General features: G+C 42.2%; 1 protein-coding gene across 1 annotated transcript in view; it reads right to left on the minus strand.

Moving 5' to 3' along the window:
• The window catches only part of erfl3 (Ets2 repressor factor like 3), a 47715-nt gene extending 46993 nt beyond the window's left edge, over window positions 1-722 (minus strand). Inside the window, exon 1 of the mRNA XM_053326418.1 lies at window positions 323-722. Coding sequence (XP_053182393.1) covers window positions 323-344 — 22 coding nt within the window. The 5' untranslated portion in view covers window positions 345-722. The remainder of the gene's footprint in view (window positions 1-322) is intronic.
• Between the last annotated feature and the right edge of the window lie 16213 nt (window positions 723-16935).

Below are 16935 nucleotides of genomic sequence, written 5' to 3' on the forward strand. Positions count from 1 at the left end.
TGACACAGAGGATGTCGCTGTAACAACTGTACAGTAGTTTAACCACTTCCTCTTCAACCGGAGTACAGTACTAAAACCTGCACCAGATTGAGAATCCAATCTAGCTAAAAAAATTAAAATAAAAAAACACCACGTAATGAACTAAAAGCTGCAAACAAATCAACAGGTTTGCATCGCGCCCCCTCTTCTTAAATAATAGGCGGGTGTTAAGTTAATAACTATGTTGCATGAGTGTATTTATTGTTAGCCAAGCACGGTATAAGTATAAAGAAGAAAAAAAAGACATACAAATAAATGAATAGTAAGAGTGACTCAAACTTACCACTGTCTCCAGGTGTTTTCATTCTTCCTGTTTTAGCGGCTAAAGTTTGCTTTAAAAAAAACTGGATGAATTCCGCAAAGCTTGCTAGTGGAAAGTCAAGTCAGTCTCTCGGCCTCTAGCTCCCCCCCACCCTCCTCCTCTCTCTCTCTCTCTCCTCTAGTTCCCAATCTGGAAAACTAGGTGATACACGGCCAAACTTTTTTTTTGGTGTGTGTGTGTAGCGTCCGCCGCCGCCGCCGCTGCTTCACCGGCTTCTCTTCCCTCTCTTCTCCGTGCTCCGTCGCTCCGGTTCCCCCCGGCTCTCTCGGTGTCGGTGCTCGCCGTAACTCGCAGCGTTGAGATGGGCTCAAGTTTGCGGCGGAAAACGAGGCAACCGAAAAGCCTTTCTCTCTCTCTCTCTCTCTCTTTGGGAACAAGTTCTTTCGCTAACTCTCCGGTGGCTGTTTACTCCGTCTCAACCGCATCCTCGTCGCCGTTTGACATCTCTCTCGCCAAGAAAAGGCTTTGTTGTTACTTCTTTGACAGAAATTAACGTCGGCAGAGAGGAGCCTCTCTTTCTTTTACAGACTTTTTCTTTTTTCTCTAGTCCTCCACTCCACTCTCACACCACTCAGTCTGTACTCTCTCTCCTCCCCCCGTGCCTCTCTCTGTCCTCGGGGTGTCGTGTTTCTGAGCGGGGCCCGCCCACACTGACGGGAGAGGAGGAGGAGGGGAGGAGGGAGGGAGAGAGGGAGGAGGGAGAGAGGAGGGGAGGAGAGGGGAGGGGAGGGGGGCTAACGTGGCCAGTCACGCCCACTTACCACGAGCCGGGGCAATGGGGCTGGCGTCACTGCAGCACGCGGCGTTGCCTTGGAGACCGCCGAAGCGCGCTGTCGCGGTGACGTCACATCCGAGTCCGGCTCACAGTGTCCGTGTACGTCAATCAGTAGTTATGGGTCTAATTAAGGCTTTTCATAGCGGGCTAATGACACTTATTGAATGAGCAAATTAAACACGACAGCGTCAGTTAGTGATTAATACTGAAAAACAGGGAATTAAAACTCGGCATATCTTATCAAGTCGGCCATCTTTCAGGTGTGACACACTGTGCTAAACTGGTCTATGTAGTGGTGTGAAGCACACTCATCCTTTACAAAAAAGAAATACATGAAATTAATACAAGGTCCACCGTCACTCTTACACTTACTTCATCCGAACCTTTCTGCACAGTGCATAAGTGCATAAAGTTGTTTCTGTGTTCACTTTAAACCTGAGTTCATGCAGTTTTACTGAAGTGTCATATGGAAACCTGAAACCTTCAGTGCACATGAACTGAGAATTGACTTTACAGTGTGTCTGGCAGTCTGAAATTACGACTGCCTTATGACTGATGTGTTCATAAGGCAGGAATAGTAGATGTGCATTGATATAATGTGAAAATAGTGTATTGAATTTTCTTTGTTTTAAAAAAACCCCATAACAGACATAGCAATCTTCAAAGCAAAGTATTTATATATGTTCCAGTGTGTTCCAGTCCTATTTCCTCTTGAACACAACTTTCTTACTCCTTTATTATCTGTAAGTGGTTGATTGTTACCCTGTATGTCAGAATAACATATTTACACTGTAGTTTGCAGGTTATAATCTAAAGCATTGCCTGTAAATATAATTAAGTAGCCTATTTCCAGAAATGGAAATGTCAGTTCTTGATTAAATTGACTTCTTTACTTTCTTCACTATCACTGCCTTCACTTCTTTTTTTACCCCCCACAGCGGCAACCACTTTTACCCTCATTTGAAATTCTACTGAAATACGTGGGCCTCAGATCAAAGCAATGTAGACCAAAAACCTTCTTCACACAAAAACAACAAAATATATTTAAAAAAGCAAAAAAAACAAAAACTTTGTGGTTGATTTAAATATGAACCTGCATCCTGTTCTGCTGCCAATCTCTCACTTACAGTAGCATCAACTCCCTTTTCCTCTTTTTGAGGTTCAAGCCAACGAACTGTACCAATCAAATATACACATGTACAAGAAGTAGTGCTGTGCATGAGCGTAACACTGTCTGTCTGTGCATATCGAGGGCCTCAGAGTAGAGAGCCATCCGGTTATGGCATACGTAAACTCTTTCACTTCATCAAATGCTCGGCGTGGCTCAGTTGGATCGTGAGAACTGGTGTTGTGCCCAAACTTGTATCCTGTCACCTCAAACGCACGCTGACCTTCTGCTTCCTCATGTGCCACTGATATGGAGCTGTCACGTGTTATTGATAAGTGCATGCGAGTGGGTGAGGCGTCATACATGGGAGGTGAAGTGCATCTCCTCTTTTGCCTCTTCTCCGTGGCACCTGGTGCACAGGATGGAGGCTTTATACGTGTTGTGGTTTTGTGCTTTTTTTTTTTTGTTCGACCGCGCTGTTACATCAACGATACACACCAATGCCGTGCCTTGTCAACAGGATAAGACAAAGTAGTAAAACAAAGTAAACAAAGTCCCCTGGCAACAGCAGTGTCCCCGTGGTGTGATTTACAAACAGGATTTCTCTTCCCTTCACTGGCTATTCTCTGACAGACTCAGGAAACCTACTCTGCTCTGCCTGATAAGAGACTGGACCAAAAGAGAGAGGGAAAAAAGAGGCTCTAAATTGTATGTTGAACCTTCACACTCAGGAAACTGCTATCCTGTCTTGTCTTCTTCTTCTTCGACTGGACAAACGTGCGTGGCATTTTCTCACGCAGAGATTGACAATAGGGCAATCAGCTGGGGGAAGGAAAAAAAAACACTTTTCCTTTGTCTGTTTGTTGTTGTCTCTCATGTGTTGTCATCTGTTTTGGGAATGCATTCACCATATAGCTATCATTTTCCCATTTTCTGATGTCTGTATTTGGGGGGGTTACGCTGAAGAGGTTATTTCAGTGTCCCTCAGGCTCTTCACACAGAGCAGAGGGAGATATGAGAGAGAAGAAATCAAAGAGAGGACAAGAGGAAAAAAAGCTCCTAAGGGAGGAGGAGGAGGAGGAGGGAAAAAAAGCATTGACAGTCAAATAAGAGTGATTTAGTGATTAAGTGCGCTGTGGACAAATGGCTTCTCTTTTTTTTGTTTTTTTCATGTGCATGTGTGTGTATGTCTGTGACTTGTGTGAGCACTCTATTGTAACTCAAGCACAGGAGATGACATTTACAGACAAATCTACAGCACAGTACATTCTGAACACTGATAAACACAGTGCTTCACTCAACACCCTCCCTCTCTCCCACCCATGTACTCCTCCTCCTCCTCATCCCTCGCTCGGGCTGTTTATCCAACTCTCCTGATTTCTCTCCCCCATTCCCTCTTTACTTTCCTCCTACTCTGCCCTGTCGTCTTTCACCACCCGTCCATCCATATGTCCCCCCTTCACTCGCACACCTCTTCCATACTCCTCCTCCTGCTCCATCCTCTGCCACCTCTCCGTGCCTGCATCTCTTTCCCTCCCTCACACTCATCACTCACGTTCTTTCCTCGGGTCATTATTTCAGCTCAAGGTTGACGGACTCATGAAATGAATATGTGAAAATATTTTGTTTAATTATTTGTATGATCATAATCATTCCTGATGGTAGATATTTTTCCCCTCTGACATGTCACTAATAATGTGTAGGCAACAAGTGTTCCCTGAGAGTCAAATGTTATTACACACCTTATATTTTTCTTTCCTGTTGATCTCAATCATTGTATAAATTGAATATTTGGAAACTCAAAATTTTAAGCAATTTGGTATTTTTGTGATTTACATTGATTTTTAGACACATGCACTACAGCAGATAACATCCTGTTTATTTGCCAGTAATGTCTATCCGTTCTTGTTTTTGTTTATTTCTAACAGTAGTTAAACTTTGCTAAAGTGATAATTAAAACACTAATGGTGGTCTGAGAGCTTGTCAATAGGTCTTCAAATACAATAAACCTAAAAAAACACTAAAAATTCACTTTGTGGGAGATAAGTATCAACTCAGAATAGAGAGGAATTCCTTACAGAAGCCACCAAACTTTTAGTGTCTTTGAGCATTTTGAGTCATACTATCAAAATGCATCAAGAAGCTGAAAAAAGCAAACTTAAAAACAGCATCCTGGGCACCCTTTCTCATCTTCATTTTTCTGCGGTCGATACCCTTATTCAGCTCTGATCAGGGACCTTTGTTGCATGTGGTTTTCCATCGTCCTCCTCCCCCCTCATTTCATGTCATCTGTTGACTCTAAATAAAAGTTGCATCTTTTGAAATATATTTAAGTTTGTGTTTTAGAAATGCTTAACCAGTTAAAGTTTGATATTCCCAATGTTCCAACAGTGTTAAATTTGAACTTTAAGGTTTTTCTGGTGAGCTCACGTTTTAAATTGCTACATACATTTGGGCACTGAACTGACACGGCTGAAACTTGGCGAGTGAACCTGATGGTGTGTTTGATAAGCAGGGCGTATCACAGAAGAGGCTTGTCCTATTGGTTCCACATCATCTGTAACTCCCTCGATCTCCCATCCCGCCCTTTTTATCCCCTCCGTGCTTTATGTGACTCTGTCCGTTCCTAATCAGAGTGACAGACAGACGCTCCGCACAGAAAGACAGAGAGAATGAAAAGGATTGCGGAGATTTTGTCACTGGAGTGTTTGTGTGTATGTGAATGCTCTTAGTTGGGTGGGTGTCGGTGTGATCATCCCCAGATATCTTCCCCTATAGATTCAAACCCTCACCCACCCCCATCCTCTCTACTACATGTCATTAATAATAAGTAAGACTGGTTGACATGACAACTGATGAGAACGTTAGCTTACAACCACTCAAGAAGGTCAAAAACCCTACAATGTATCTCAAAAGATGGTGCAACTGTATAGCGTGCCATCCAGTCAGCAGTAATACATACACCAGTTTCTACTGGTCTGTGCCTTTACAACACAGATGGCTCAAGTCAGTGTAATTACCGTGGACAATGGGTGTGGTAGCCCACTAACCAGTGCCGCCACAGGCAGTGCAGACACACAAACATGCATTCACAAAATGCTCACACATACACAATGCATGATTTCTGTAACCAGCGGAAGCCAGGCAGGATTATAATTCCTGGACGGGGCGTTAAACAACCAACAGAGGTGTAATATGTACATAGAGTATGAGATGATTCATACCACTGGTGACGTGAACAAACACACACATGCATGCACTCCCTAACCCTCTCCTTCTTTGGCTTTCTTCTTCCATTCACTTATTCTTTACAAGTGCTACACTTATCTGTGACTTGATTTCCAGCAAACTATCTTACATAATCAACTTCAGACAGTATTGTATGAAACGCCTGCAAGGTTAAACCCTTGTTCGGCTTTAATTCTTCATGCGGAGAACCTTGACTGTGGAAGAAAAAAAAAAGGTTTAACTTCTTGTGTGACAGTGAAAGGAGAAGGGAAGATGGGTCGTTAGACTAAAAGGCATGGAGGGGTGAGCGCAGACCCTGTGAAAGAAAAAGCCGGCAGCTGAGGGGACAACAAGTGCAGCAGGGTGGCGGTTAATGCCTCCCCTCCCCACACACACAAACAACACTCACCCTCCAACCTCACCCCTTTCGAAAATGGCAAGAGCAAAAAAGGACAGAGAGGGAGAGAGGAAAAGAGAGCAAAGCTTTGGAGAATAAGGAGTGGGAGAGAGAGAGGGAATAAGAGAGTCAATGGGTTCTTTGTCATCAAAGAACTTGTTTATTTTCAAGCTTGCCAGTCCAACCGTCAGGAGACACAGCCAGATATCACCCTCTCTGTCTTTCTGTCTCCCCCTTTCTCTCTCAGACCCCTCACAGAGTCATGGGGTCTGAGTTGAGTACTTTTTTAAATTTTAGAGAAATTGTAATGTCACTCAAAATGTTCTCCTCTTCTCTCCTCAGCAGTTTGAATAAACGTCTTTAATGTCCAACCGTCTAGCAGAGTAGCAGAGACCCAAGGCCTCTAAACAGTTACCCTCTGTCCACATTCTCCCTCCCTCCCTGCCTCCCTCCCTCCCTCCCTGCCTCCCTCTCTTCCCCAGCTGGTATTCACACATGAGTAATGGGATTACCACAGCGAGTGGTGTGGTGTTGGAGGAGGGAGGAAGGGTGACGTTGGAGGACAAGTGAGACAGAGGAAGAAGGGGGATCAACGGGAAGGCTGTGATGGAAGCGAGAGGTCCACCTGGGAGAAGAGGAAGAAGACAAATGTGGGAAATTTGATGGTGGCAAACTTTGACATTCACACAGACCCCAAACAGGTTTGCAAATATCTTAACTTCTGACAGCTCCAAATTTGCACTGTCTGATTTTTCAGATTCAGGGCCACTTAAAGAAACCCGTCGTGACTTACTATTTTCATCTGCGAGGCCCTAGACAGAAAAACCGCACTCTCTTTCTGTTGGATTACCATGGCAATGAGGGTGCTATTCAAGAACAAAAAGCTCCTTTTGCGGTGGGTAAAGTATGGAAAAAGCAAGCGGCCAGTGCCCATATGAAAGCAGGGTGGTGGGAGTTGGAAAGAGAGGGTAATGTGAGAGCGGGTGGAAGGCACAGAGAATGTGTGTTATATTAAACCAATGTCTGGCAGGGTGTCAAGTCTGTAATATATACAGCAAGTGAGGGGAGAGGGAAGGGGAGAAAGAGCAAAGGAAAGGAGATCAGTTAATTTAGCTCCGGGGACGTGACATTGATGGACGGGGCCGATGGGGGACGACTGAGGGGAACGAAAGGAAGACTTTAACCTGTTTAGATGAGTGGGGATAGAAGAACGTGAGTAAGATGGGAGGGGTGTTGAGGAGGGTGCAAGTGTCAGGCTGGAAAGGAGAGAGAGGTATGCCTGGCTGTGTGACAGTAGCTATATTGAGCACAGCGTGTGTGTTGACACTGTCTCCTGTATCTCACTGAGGAACAAACTCTTCCTATTGGCACAGTGCAGAGCTTCCTCTTCCCCTCTTTACTCGTATCTACCCCTCCGACCAAAGTGCACACTCTCTTTCACCATCCATCCTTGCTATTTTTCTTCTTTATCCTTTATCTGTGATTTCAGTCTCACAGTCACATCTGTGTCACTGTCACCTGTTTTCAGCAAAACTGTCCCTGACTCTCCCTTGTCTCTTCTTCCTCTTTCTCTGTCAGTTGAATACAGTTATGGTTTATTTGCATGAATGAGAGGCAGCCATTATTGCAAATGCAACAATTGAGCACTCAGTAGAGAACAGACCTTTGCCAGGAACCATTGTTCTCCCAGTTATAGTCAATATTTACAGTTAAGTTCATAGTGACAAGGGGAGGGTGCAACTTTATGCTCTTTTATGCACTTGTATACTTACAGTCGTTTCTTACCTTAATTTGAAAAAATCTGTCCAGAGAGCCTTGTCATTGCCTTTGTACCTGGTCAGCTACTTGAGAATGAGTACAACGGCACAGAGTCACTATCCTTTTATGTTTGATTGTCTTGCCTCACTTGCTGTGTAGTTGAAAAAAACTGTCTGCCAAATGATAAAATGTAAATGTCTAATGTATGTTCAGCAGACAGACAAAGTTAACAACTAGCTGGTGAACATAGTGAAGCATTTAGCAGCTAAGGAGCCAGATATTGCCCCCAGGAGTACTACAATGAGAGAATATTGGGCTCACACTTGCCAGGTGGCAAAAAAAAATTATATGAACTGATATGAAAATAAACATTATTTACAGCCCTAAGCCCGGTTCGAAGTCACATTTTAGGCTGATGGTGGTAGGACGAAAAACCCTTGTTTTCTTCCTATTTCTCTTCATCCAGCTGTTAGTTTGCAACATCTGTTGGTCATATAATGTTTAACCTGAGGGTGGAGCTAGAGGAAAGGTTATAGGGTCACTAAAATGAACAGGATACCAAGAGTTTTGAACATGCCTGTATACAGTATGTATTTATTTTGAGTTTACAATTTGGGAAATGTGTTAATTTGAAAATTGATCTAATTATGACGAGTCAGAAATAAATAGGTTTGATCTTTAAATGTTTTCACCAGATTGTCCACTTTAAATGATTGAGTGAAAAATGTATAATAGGTACAAAATAGTTTCATCCCCCATATAGTGCAAATGTTTCCATCTTCCCTCCCCACGCTCATTCATATGTGTCACAGCATGTCCAGAATTAGATTGTGTGTGTGTATATGTGTGTGTGTGTGTGTGTGTGTGTGTGTGTGTGTGTGTGTGAGGCATGTACTGTATGTGCGGAAGAGGTCAGGTCCAGTAACAGCCTTAGCTTCTCCCTCCTCTCTCTCATCCCCAATTACTCATTCTCACACTGGGCTAAGTCAGGGTCACTCACCCCCTCATCCAGACCCAGGCTGGATCATCTAGAGATGCTTGGCCACCAGCCACTGAAACCCCCCACCCACAATACCAAACGCTCATCACATACAGAGAATAGCCCTGAGCCCGGGACAGATGCCCCTGCAGGCACATAACACCCAGAGGCTTGTTTCAAACATGAATTCACATGTTTTACTGGGGGTGGGATGAAATTAGCAGATGACATTCAACAGTACATCCATGCAACCCACTCCAAGTGACATTTGGGGATATTTTTAAAGTCAAAAACATTTAATTTAACCGAAACAAGTAATCCTCACACCCTTTCACTGACACATTCTGAGCAGTCTCATCAGCTTGTAAACACACACACTACCCCCTCTGTCGCCCAGCGGACAATCCGGCAGAATCCGGCAGAATCTGTCTCCTTGGCCAGTACCCTCAGTACCCCCTCCCATCATCATCAGCTGGGCATGGAGACAGCAGGCCTGTAGGTGGTTCAGCTATGTGTCATGCATTACATGCCAGTGCAGGGGAGGAGGACTGACACAGAGCATGTGTTACACTTGCTCAGTTTGATGTGCTCTGCCCTCGCACAGGCACCACTGTGGGTGGCATAGCTATGTGTCATAATCACTATCATCCTTTGCTTTGTCGGATTTCTGTGCATACGTGCGTGCCTGTATGTGTGTGTGATTGTTTTGTGCGTTGCTATACTGTAGGTCCCTTGTGGAGGTGCCGCGCAGTGGGCTCATTCACAGTGTGGGTGCTGTTGTTATGCAGTGGTACTGATTCATTTTTTCCTGACCTGTGTGTGCCATTTTGTATTGTGTTGGTTTGACGGCTCATGTTTTCATCATTCAAGTCCTCAACTTATCATCAGTGTTCTGTCTGCTACTTAGTTTTATTGTATTGTGTGAACAGTGTGAACAGAACACACAAAACAGTACTGAATAAACCACATTTTAATAATAGAAGACGCTGCAGAGCATTTCATTAGTTTAATAAGAAAAACACCTTACCTCAAGGCCCTGTTCCTAGTTTTGTCTGGAGCTTTCAAAAGCTTCTCGGAGTCTTCTTCCGCAGACACGGATGACTGGGTAAGCATGAAATTATATTTGTGCCTCATTTTCCTGGGCGAGAAATGAAATTTGACATTTTGAGAACTGCGTATCATGCTAAGAACATTTTAATTCTGCACAGTACATTTATTTGAGTGCACAGTGATAACTTCTTTGATGATAACCCTATGACTCCATCTGGTAAAAATGGCAACAACAAAAAAAGCTCTGGCAAAAGTTAGCAAGTGGACCCTGAGTTAAAGATGCAGTGTTTAGGATTTAGTAGCATCTAGTGTTGAGGTTGCAACTAAACCCCACCACCCCACCCCCTGCTTTCTACAGGTAGGGAACCTATGGTGGCTCACTCATTAAAACATACTTATGAATATTATATACCATTTCTGCCATTTCTGGTCCGTTCTGAAAAATGCCACTAAATTCTGCACACTACATCTTTAAGATGTGCTAACACCCTTTGAATGTGATAAACATTATACCTGCCAAACATCAGCATGTTAACACTGGCTCACAGAGCTATAAGTGTGTTTGTAGATTCTTGTCTTGTCTCAGGCTGTAGTCTGTCAGGGTCACAAATCATTAGCTGGTTGCAGTTCTGTTTGTCAACACTAAAACTGTGGAAACAAAAACGTCATTGTTAACTCGTGCCAAAAATGTCCTGCAGCTAAAGTTGTACCATATTTGTTCATGTGATCTTCCATCTGGTGTAAAATTTCCACATTCCTCTCTTGGTGGCCACCTTTTGAGATAGAAACACTCAATGTGAAGTTCATTCTTGACTTTTCAACCAGTTTCTCCAGTCTACTTTTTTTATTTTGTCCATTGCCTTTATTTACACTTTGATTGGATTGGAGTCCTATTGATAGTCTGAAGTGAAGCCTGTCTTACACATGTGTGCCATCACTAATACACAAACGCTTTGTTGTTTTGAATGTATTTTACCCTTTGACCCTTCTTGGTACCTTTTCATGAGTCTAATGAAGAGCTGAGAAGTTGCTCTTAGTATTTTCAATTACGTCTTGTGGTCTTTGTCAGTGGATGGAGATAACTCAGTGGTCATCACATGACTTAAATATGTGACACTGGCACTAAGCTATCTCCATGACAACTAAGCAAACTTGGCTATAGGTCTGTGTCCTAACTAAAAACTGTTTCATTGTTGACTCTAGATGTTTATAGTCTTAGTCTTCCTGATTATTGTCAATATGTGAAATCTGAGGAAAGTGGAAGTGATCATCTGTAAGGCTGTGCAGAGCAGCACTGATGGGAGCTGTTAGTGTTATGTCGGGTTACTCTGGGCAGTGGGAGCTCTGGCTGATGCATCATTCAGGGGGTGGACGGCATCCCTGCTGTGCCTGCTCTTGTGGTGTGTTCGTGTATGTGTGTCTGTGTGTGTCTGTGTGTGTCTGTGTGTGTTCAGAACCTATAAAACTGTTGCGATGAGGGAACGGAGGAGGCACTTACTAAATGACTGTCACATCCTTATCTCTCCCTTGTGCTGTGATGTTAATTTCCGTGGAGTGTCGGCATCCTGCCTTCATTTAGGCTTTTGGTGTTTTATTGACAAGGTGCAGGCAGAGGGAATGACAGAATGACAGATAAGAGGAAGAGGATAAGGGATCCGAGCAGTAGAAACATATTTATGTGATGCTTATTATGCCATTGTTCAAGATTTACCCTGAAGGGATCAAATTGTAAATACTTCAATGATATTCAAAAGATGGCAGGAAGTCAAAGGAATAAGAAGAAACCTCAGAAAAAACAGTAACATCATCATATGGGAATTCATTCCACCTAAAGCTTTCGGAAGCCATATTTGCTTCAGACACTTTCATTCATAGATACTTTCATTTTCTATTGTGTGTATTTAACCACATACAATTCAAAGAGACTGAACAACAATACCACTACCAAAGACAAGGCCAAGCTCTAATATAATCTATTCAAAGGATGCTGTTAAATGAATGGAGGAGAACTGATTATTCTTTTAAAGAGATATCTGTGAAAGTGTTAAAAGCTGAGGTTGCGTTTTCTGTTGCTATGAATAGGAAAGCAAGAAAACAATGATTTGCCATGGTTCTTGCAAAAGCAAACAAAACAAATCTCAGTCAAAGGACTAAAAACAATGACATTGTCCTTGTCTTATCCAATTTGAAATTGGCAGAGATCTATATTCCTTTCTGCTTTACTTCATACAGTAAAACCTCCAAAATAAACAATTAAAAGTGACAGATTTGTGCTATAGCTCCATCTCAGTTCATTTTTACTCTATGAAGTTGACATCCTGCTTTGTATTAATGATACGGTTGTAAACAATGTGACAGTCGGGCGATTCATCGATTCGATGGTTTTCAACAACAAATTTGATTATCGATTCATCATGTAAGTCATTTATCAAGCATAAATGTCAAACAATCCCCAATTCCTACATTTTAACTGTGACAAATTGCAGTGTATGTTTTATATTAATGTGAATAGACAATCTTTGATTTTTAGCCTTGCTAGCAATGTGACTCTCGGGTTGGTAAAGTCAGCCTGTCACTCACTTACTTGGCCCTCTTTGGTCCAAACTGTTTTTTTAGTTGACAACTATTGAACTAATTTCCATGAAATACTGTTGTAAGACATTCATGTCCCCTTCAGGATGAACTGTTATCATTTATTCTAATCTTTCATTTTGTCACCACATCAATGTTTCAATTTGTCTGAACTTTATTTATAACACCTGCAGAACTTATATCATTCCCATGTGCCTCAGCTGTACTTTCTGTTTAGTGCTAACCAACAAGTGTAATGATGACACTGTAGACATTAAACCAGCGAGACATCAGTGTGATAGCATTGTCACTGTTAGCATGATGATATTAGCATTTAGCTCAAAGCACTGCTGGGTCGAAGTACAGCCTTAAAGAGCCGCCAGAATAGCTGTAAACCCTTTGCTTCGTCGGACTGTTGGTCAGAAAACACGTCACTTTGGAGTCTGGGAAGCCTTTTTGAGATTTTATAGACTAAATGATAGATAATGGTAAGTTACAGCTTTGTATATTCAGGATTCATGTAAAATGCCAATAAAACATTTGTACTATTAAGGATCTCTCTTATAACTGAGAATTCTATTCACTAGACACGAAAGTCAGGGCCTGAGAGTTAATAGCTGGATAGCTTTGTGAATATTAAGACAATCATTTTCAAAAATGCAATATATATATATATATATATATATATCTCACAGAGTGGCAGGTAGTTGAATGATTGTCTGAGTAACTACTTTAACACATGCGTTACAGATTGAGCAAAATACAATAATAAACATTTCCTAGTGTGGCTTTGGGAGAGGGCAGGAGGTCAACATGAGAGGCAACAGTAAACTGACACACACTATGCTGCTCAGGGAGGGAAACCAGATCTGTGTAGTGGCACTTCACCGTTTGCACTGTCTCTCACTGGCACCAATAACACACACACACACACACACACACACACACACACACACACTGGCAGTGTTCCTGGTTAAACTGACAGCTGGCATTCTGTCTTCTCGTACCACTGACACAGTGAGGCCTTATTCATAGCCAATTCCACCTTTGCTGGGTTTCTTCCAAATCTAATAGAATTACTACTGTGTTAACTGACTCCTCACGTCAACTATGTTGCTCTCCAGTTACCCGCTTCATGCCATGGTCTGGTTTTACAGTCATGGAGAGTGACTTTACAGGCGATGATGTCAAATATTTAGTGCGACAACAAACCCACATGGAAGGTTATGATGCCCATCAGTGCCACAGCAAATTATTTACTCCCTTCTATAATAACTATCTAGAGATACCATTACATTTTGACTCAGTGCTGTTACATAGCAACAACATTTTATCTAAGGAAATTACTCGTGATTATCTTATTTTAGGGATAATGATTAAAGAAACCAGTCAACACAATATAAAAGGCTTTGCTATATGAACTTCAGATATCTCCAAACCTTTTGGAAAAGGACAAAAATTGGACATGTCGATGTGACAACACAGCAACACAGATCTACCCGAGTCACCCTGGTGATAGGATCACATGCTCACCACCGCCATCCGTGACTCAACTTGGAGGTGGGTGTCTGAAAGCTGTCACACTTACACACTCCAGCATCCTACCTAATCATCCACCTACTGTGCCACACAGCAGGGGAAAGGAGGAGAGAGGGAGACAGACTGAAGGAGAGGCAGTTAACAAGAGAGGGAGCACGATGAGCTGGGAAAGGAGGAGGAGGAGGAGGAGGAGGAGGAGGAGGAGGAGGAGGAAGAGAATGTGGAAGAGGACGACAAAACAGTCAGACAGAGGGACAAACATGCTCTTCTTAAGGATGAGGAAGGACGGTGGAGGAAGGCCAGACGTATGCGGTGCTGTTTGTCAATTAGCAGATATCCCCTGACTCAGCTGAGAGAAAATAAATGGAGGGAGGAATGAGAGTATCTCCCTGCCTTCATCCCTCCTCCCAACATATCTGCTGGGTGAGAACTTAGCTCTTGAGTGTATCAACCCAGTGTTAGCATTATTTTTTATATACCTGTCAGGTGATCAACTAAAAATATGGTTATTTTGACCTACACAACAAGCTCAAGATTTACCTTGAAATAAACATATGCATAATAAACAGCGAATGAGAAAGTATTGAGATGATTTATGTGAGTTAAAAGTAAGAAATGTAAAAATATTTAATTGCAAGTAAAAGTCCTGCATGAAAAATCCAACTAGTATTTTCAGCAGGATGCATTTGAAGTATTAAAGTCAAAGTATTTATTTCATCCCCCAGATTTTTACTGGATCATCAGTGTTAGAGCAGCATGTTACTGTTGTAGCTGCTGGAGGTGGAGCTAGTTTGAACTACTTTATAGAGTTAGCTAGTTTAGTCTAGAGGTCTGGCCTTTCCAAAAGGTCACCAGATACATCTTCGGGGTCTTGAGATGATTAATGGGAGAGGAAAGAAGACAAAATAAAGTTCTGATACACAAATCTGTTTTCAGTTTTTGGACTTTTTCTCTACTGTTTGATTTTTGGTGAACTATTGGATCATTTACACATTTATTAAAATGAAACCATGTGAGACATCTAGAGGGAAAAATCACTATTTGGTGGAGCTTTGAACAACTCATAGACATCTGAACTGTGATTCCATCTTTAACAATGTGCTTTTTATATTATCAATTGTGTCAAACCTTCATCTGAAATGTAATTAAAGCTGTCAAATAAATATAGTGGCGTAGGAAGTAAAATATGTCCCTCTGATATGTAGTGTAGTATATAAGTATAAAGTATAAGGTAGCATAAAATATTGGGTTAGGTGGTGAAGGGTTAAGTACAGTTGAGTAAATGTACTTTCCACCACTGATAACAAACAATGAAGGATTTAAAATATTGAATTAAAATTTAAAAAAAAACTATAGTGAGATGTAAGTTTAAAAATGGAGTATAACTGTTCACAAGAAACCATATTTAACAGAAATAACACTGTCTTGGGTTTGATTTGTGACCTCATGGTTTTCTAACCGTCTGCTTTGTGTAAGGTTAATCCAGCATTGTCTGTGCCACATTGACCCGATGACACACTGGGTTGGTTTTGACCAAGTGGTTTATAAAGTGCATCAGATCATCTCAGGCCCAAACATCCGAGCGAAGGTGAGCAGTCCTCTGGTTGGAAAAGTATCAGCGATATTAAATCTTACAGCTCCCTCTTCTGGTTGAAATATGGAATGACACGTTGAGGTACATTTCCCGTTTAGGAGATGAGGTTTCTGAAACCACGCGAAACCTGTGGTTCAAGATGAAAATACATACAGTATCATACAGTATAGATCTCGACAGAAAAGACAAAGAAACAGGCAAAGGCTGCGGGAGGGTCGTCTGTACAGTTTTTGTCTCCTGTTTTATTTGGATGAATGAAACACTTTCAGTTACAAAAATGACTTAAAATGAACAACACTGTACAATGAACAAGCAGTTATTTTTCTTCTTTTTTTTTGGTTTTCAAGATAAATACACTAAAAGGCTAACTTGCTACCACAAGGGAGAAGAAGGAGGGGGTGGGGGGGGACAGAAAGGGAAGAGGGGGAGTGGGGCAGGGAGATGAGGGATAGGGGGGTAGGACTGCACACAGAATGGAAGACACAAAGGGAGGAGTGATGACATACCTGCATACACACAGACACACACACACACACAACAGAGACTCTGACTGTTGTGATAGGGGGAATTATAGCTACATGTACTAGGAAGTTGGCAAACAGTACGTTACAGTTGACAGTACAGATCATGTGTGGGGACTTGTTGTTGTCCACAGAACAAGGAATCTTTTGGTCTTTTTTTTGCAAACTGCTGCAGTGAACCACACCCATCCCATTTTCCAGTAACCCCCATCCTATCCCGTCACGCACACACACACACACACACACACACACACACACACACACACACACACACAATCGCTCACAGGTGGAAATGTAATGGACAGAGCCCCTCCCCTCTATAACAGCAAACAACAAGAGGAAACCACTTCCAGAGAAAACCTCAAACTCCCAGGAAAACCCCTTGTCAACGTTTGACAGCTCTCTCTTTCACACACTCATACATACATACACGCACGGGCAAAGACAAACAGCCAGGGGGCAAAGGTCAGACAGGGAGACGGTTAGGACCAAACATTGGGATAAACCAAATGAAAAAGGAGGGGCAAGGGTGGAGGGGGTTGGGGCTGATGGGAGTTAAGCAGTACTCTGGCAGCACGAGCAGAAAGGACAAGAAATTAAAAAAGGATCAGAACAGCTACAAAGATACCAAGAGAAACTTCATTATCATCATCTTCATCATCTTCGTCGTTATCATCATCATCATCATCATCATCATCATCATCATGATCATCATAATTATGAGAAGTTTAAGATTATTTTCCAATGACAAATACTTAAAAATATACATTTCATCATCATCTTAATTATCATCATTATCATTATTATTATTATTTCCCTTTGGACAGCTGAGGTTAACGCTTCAAAGACCGGCTCGATAGGTGACGGCAGAGTTGAGAGAGGGCACACGGGAGGGGAGTATGGATAGAGAGAGGTGAAGGATGCAGTGGAGGGGTTTGTGTTGAAGAGAAGGTCAAGTTAGAGCTCTTTGGTTTTTATTAACATCTGACTCACTTTGCTGTGTTGCTGGAGAACCTTTGGACTAAAGCTGTATTGTAGAAGAGAGAGAAAGAAG

The sequence above is a fragment of the Scomber japonicus genome, chromosome 10 (genome assembly GCF_027409825.1).
Source record: "Scomber japonicus isolate fScoJap1 chromosome 10, fScoJap1.pri, whole genome shotgun sequence".
Classification (NCBI taxonomy): Eukaryota; Metazoa; Chordata; class Actinopteri; order Scombriformes; family Scombridae; genus Scomber; species Scomber japonicus.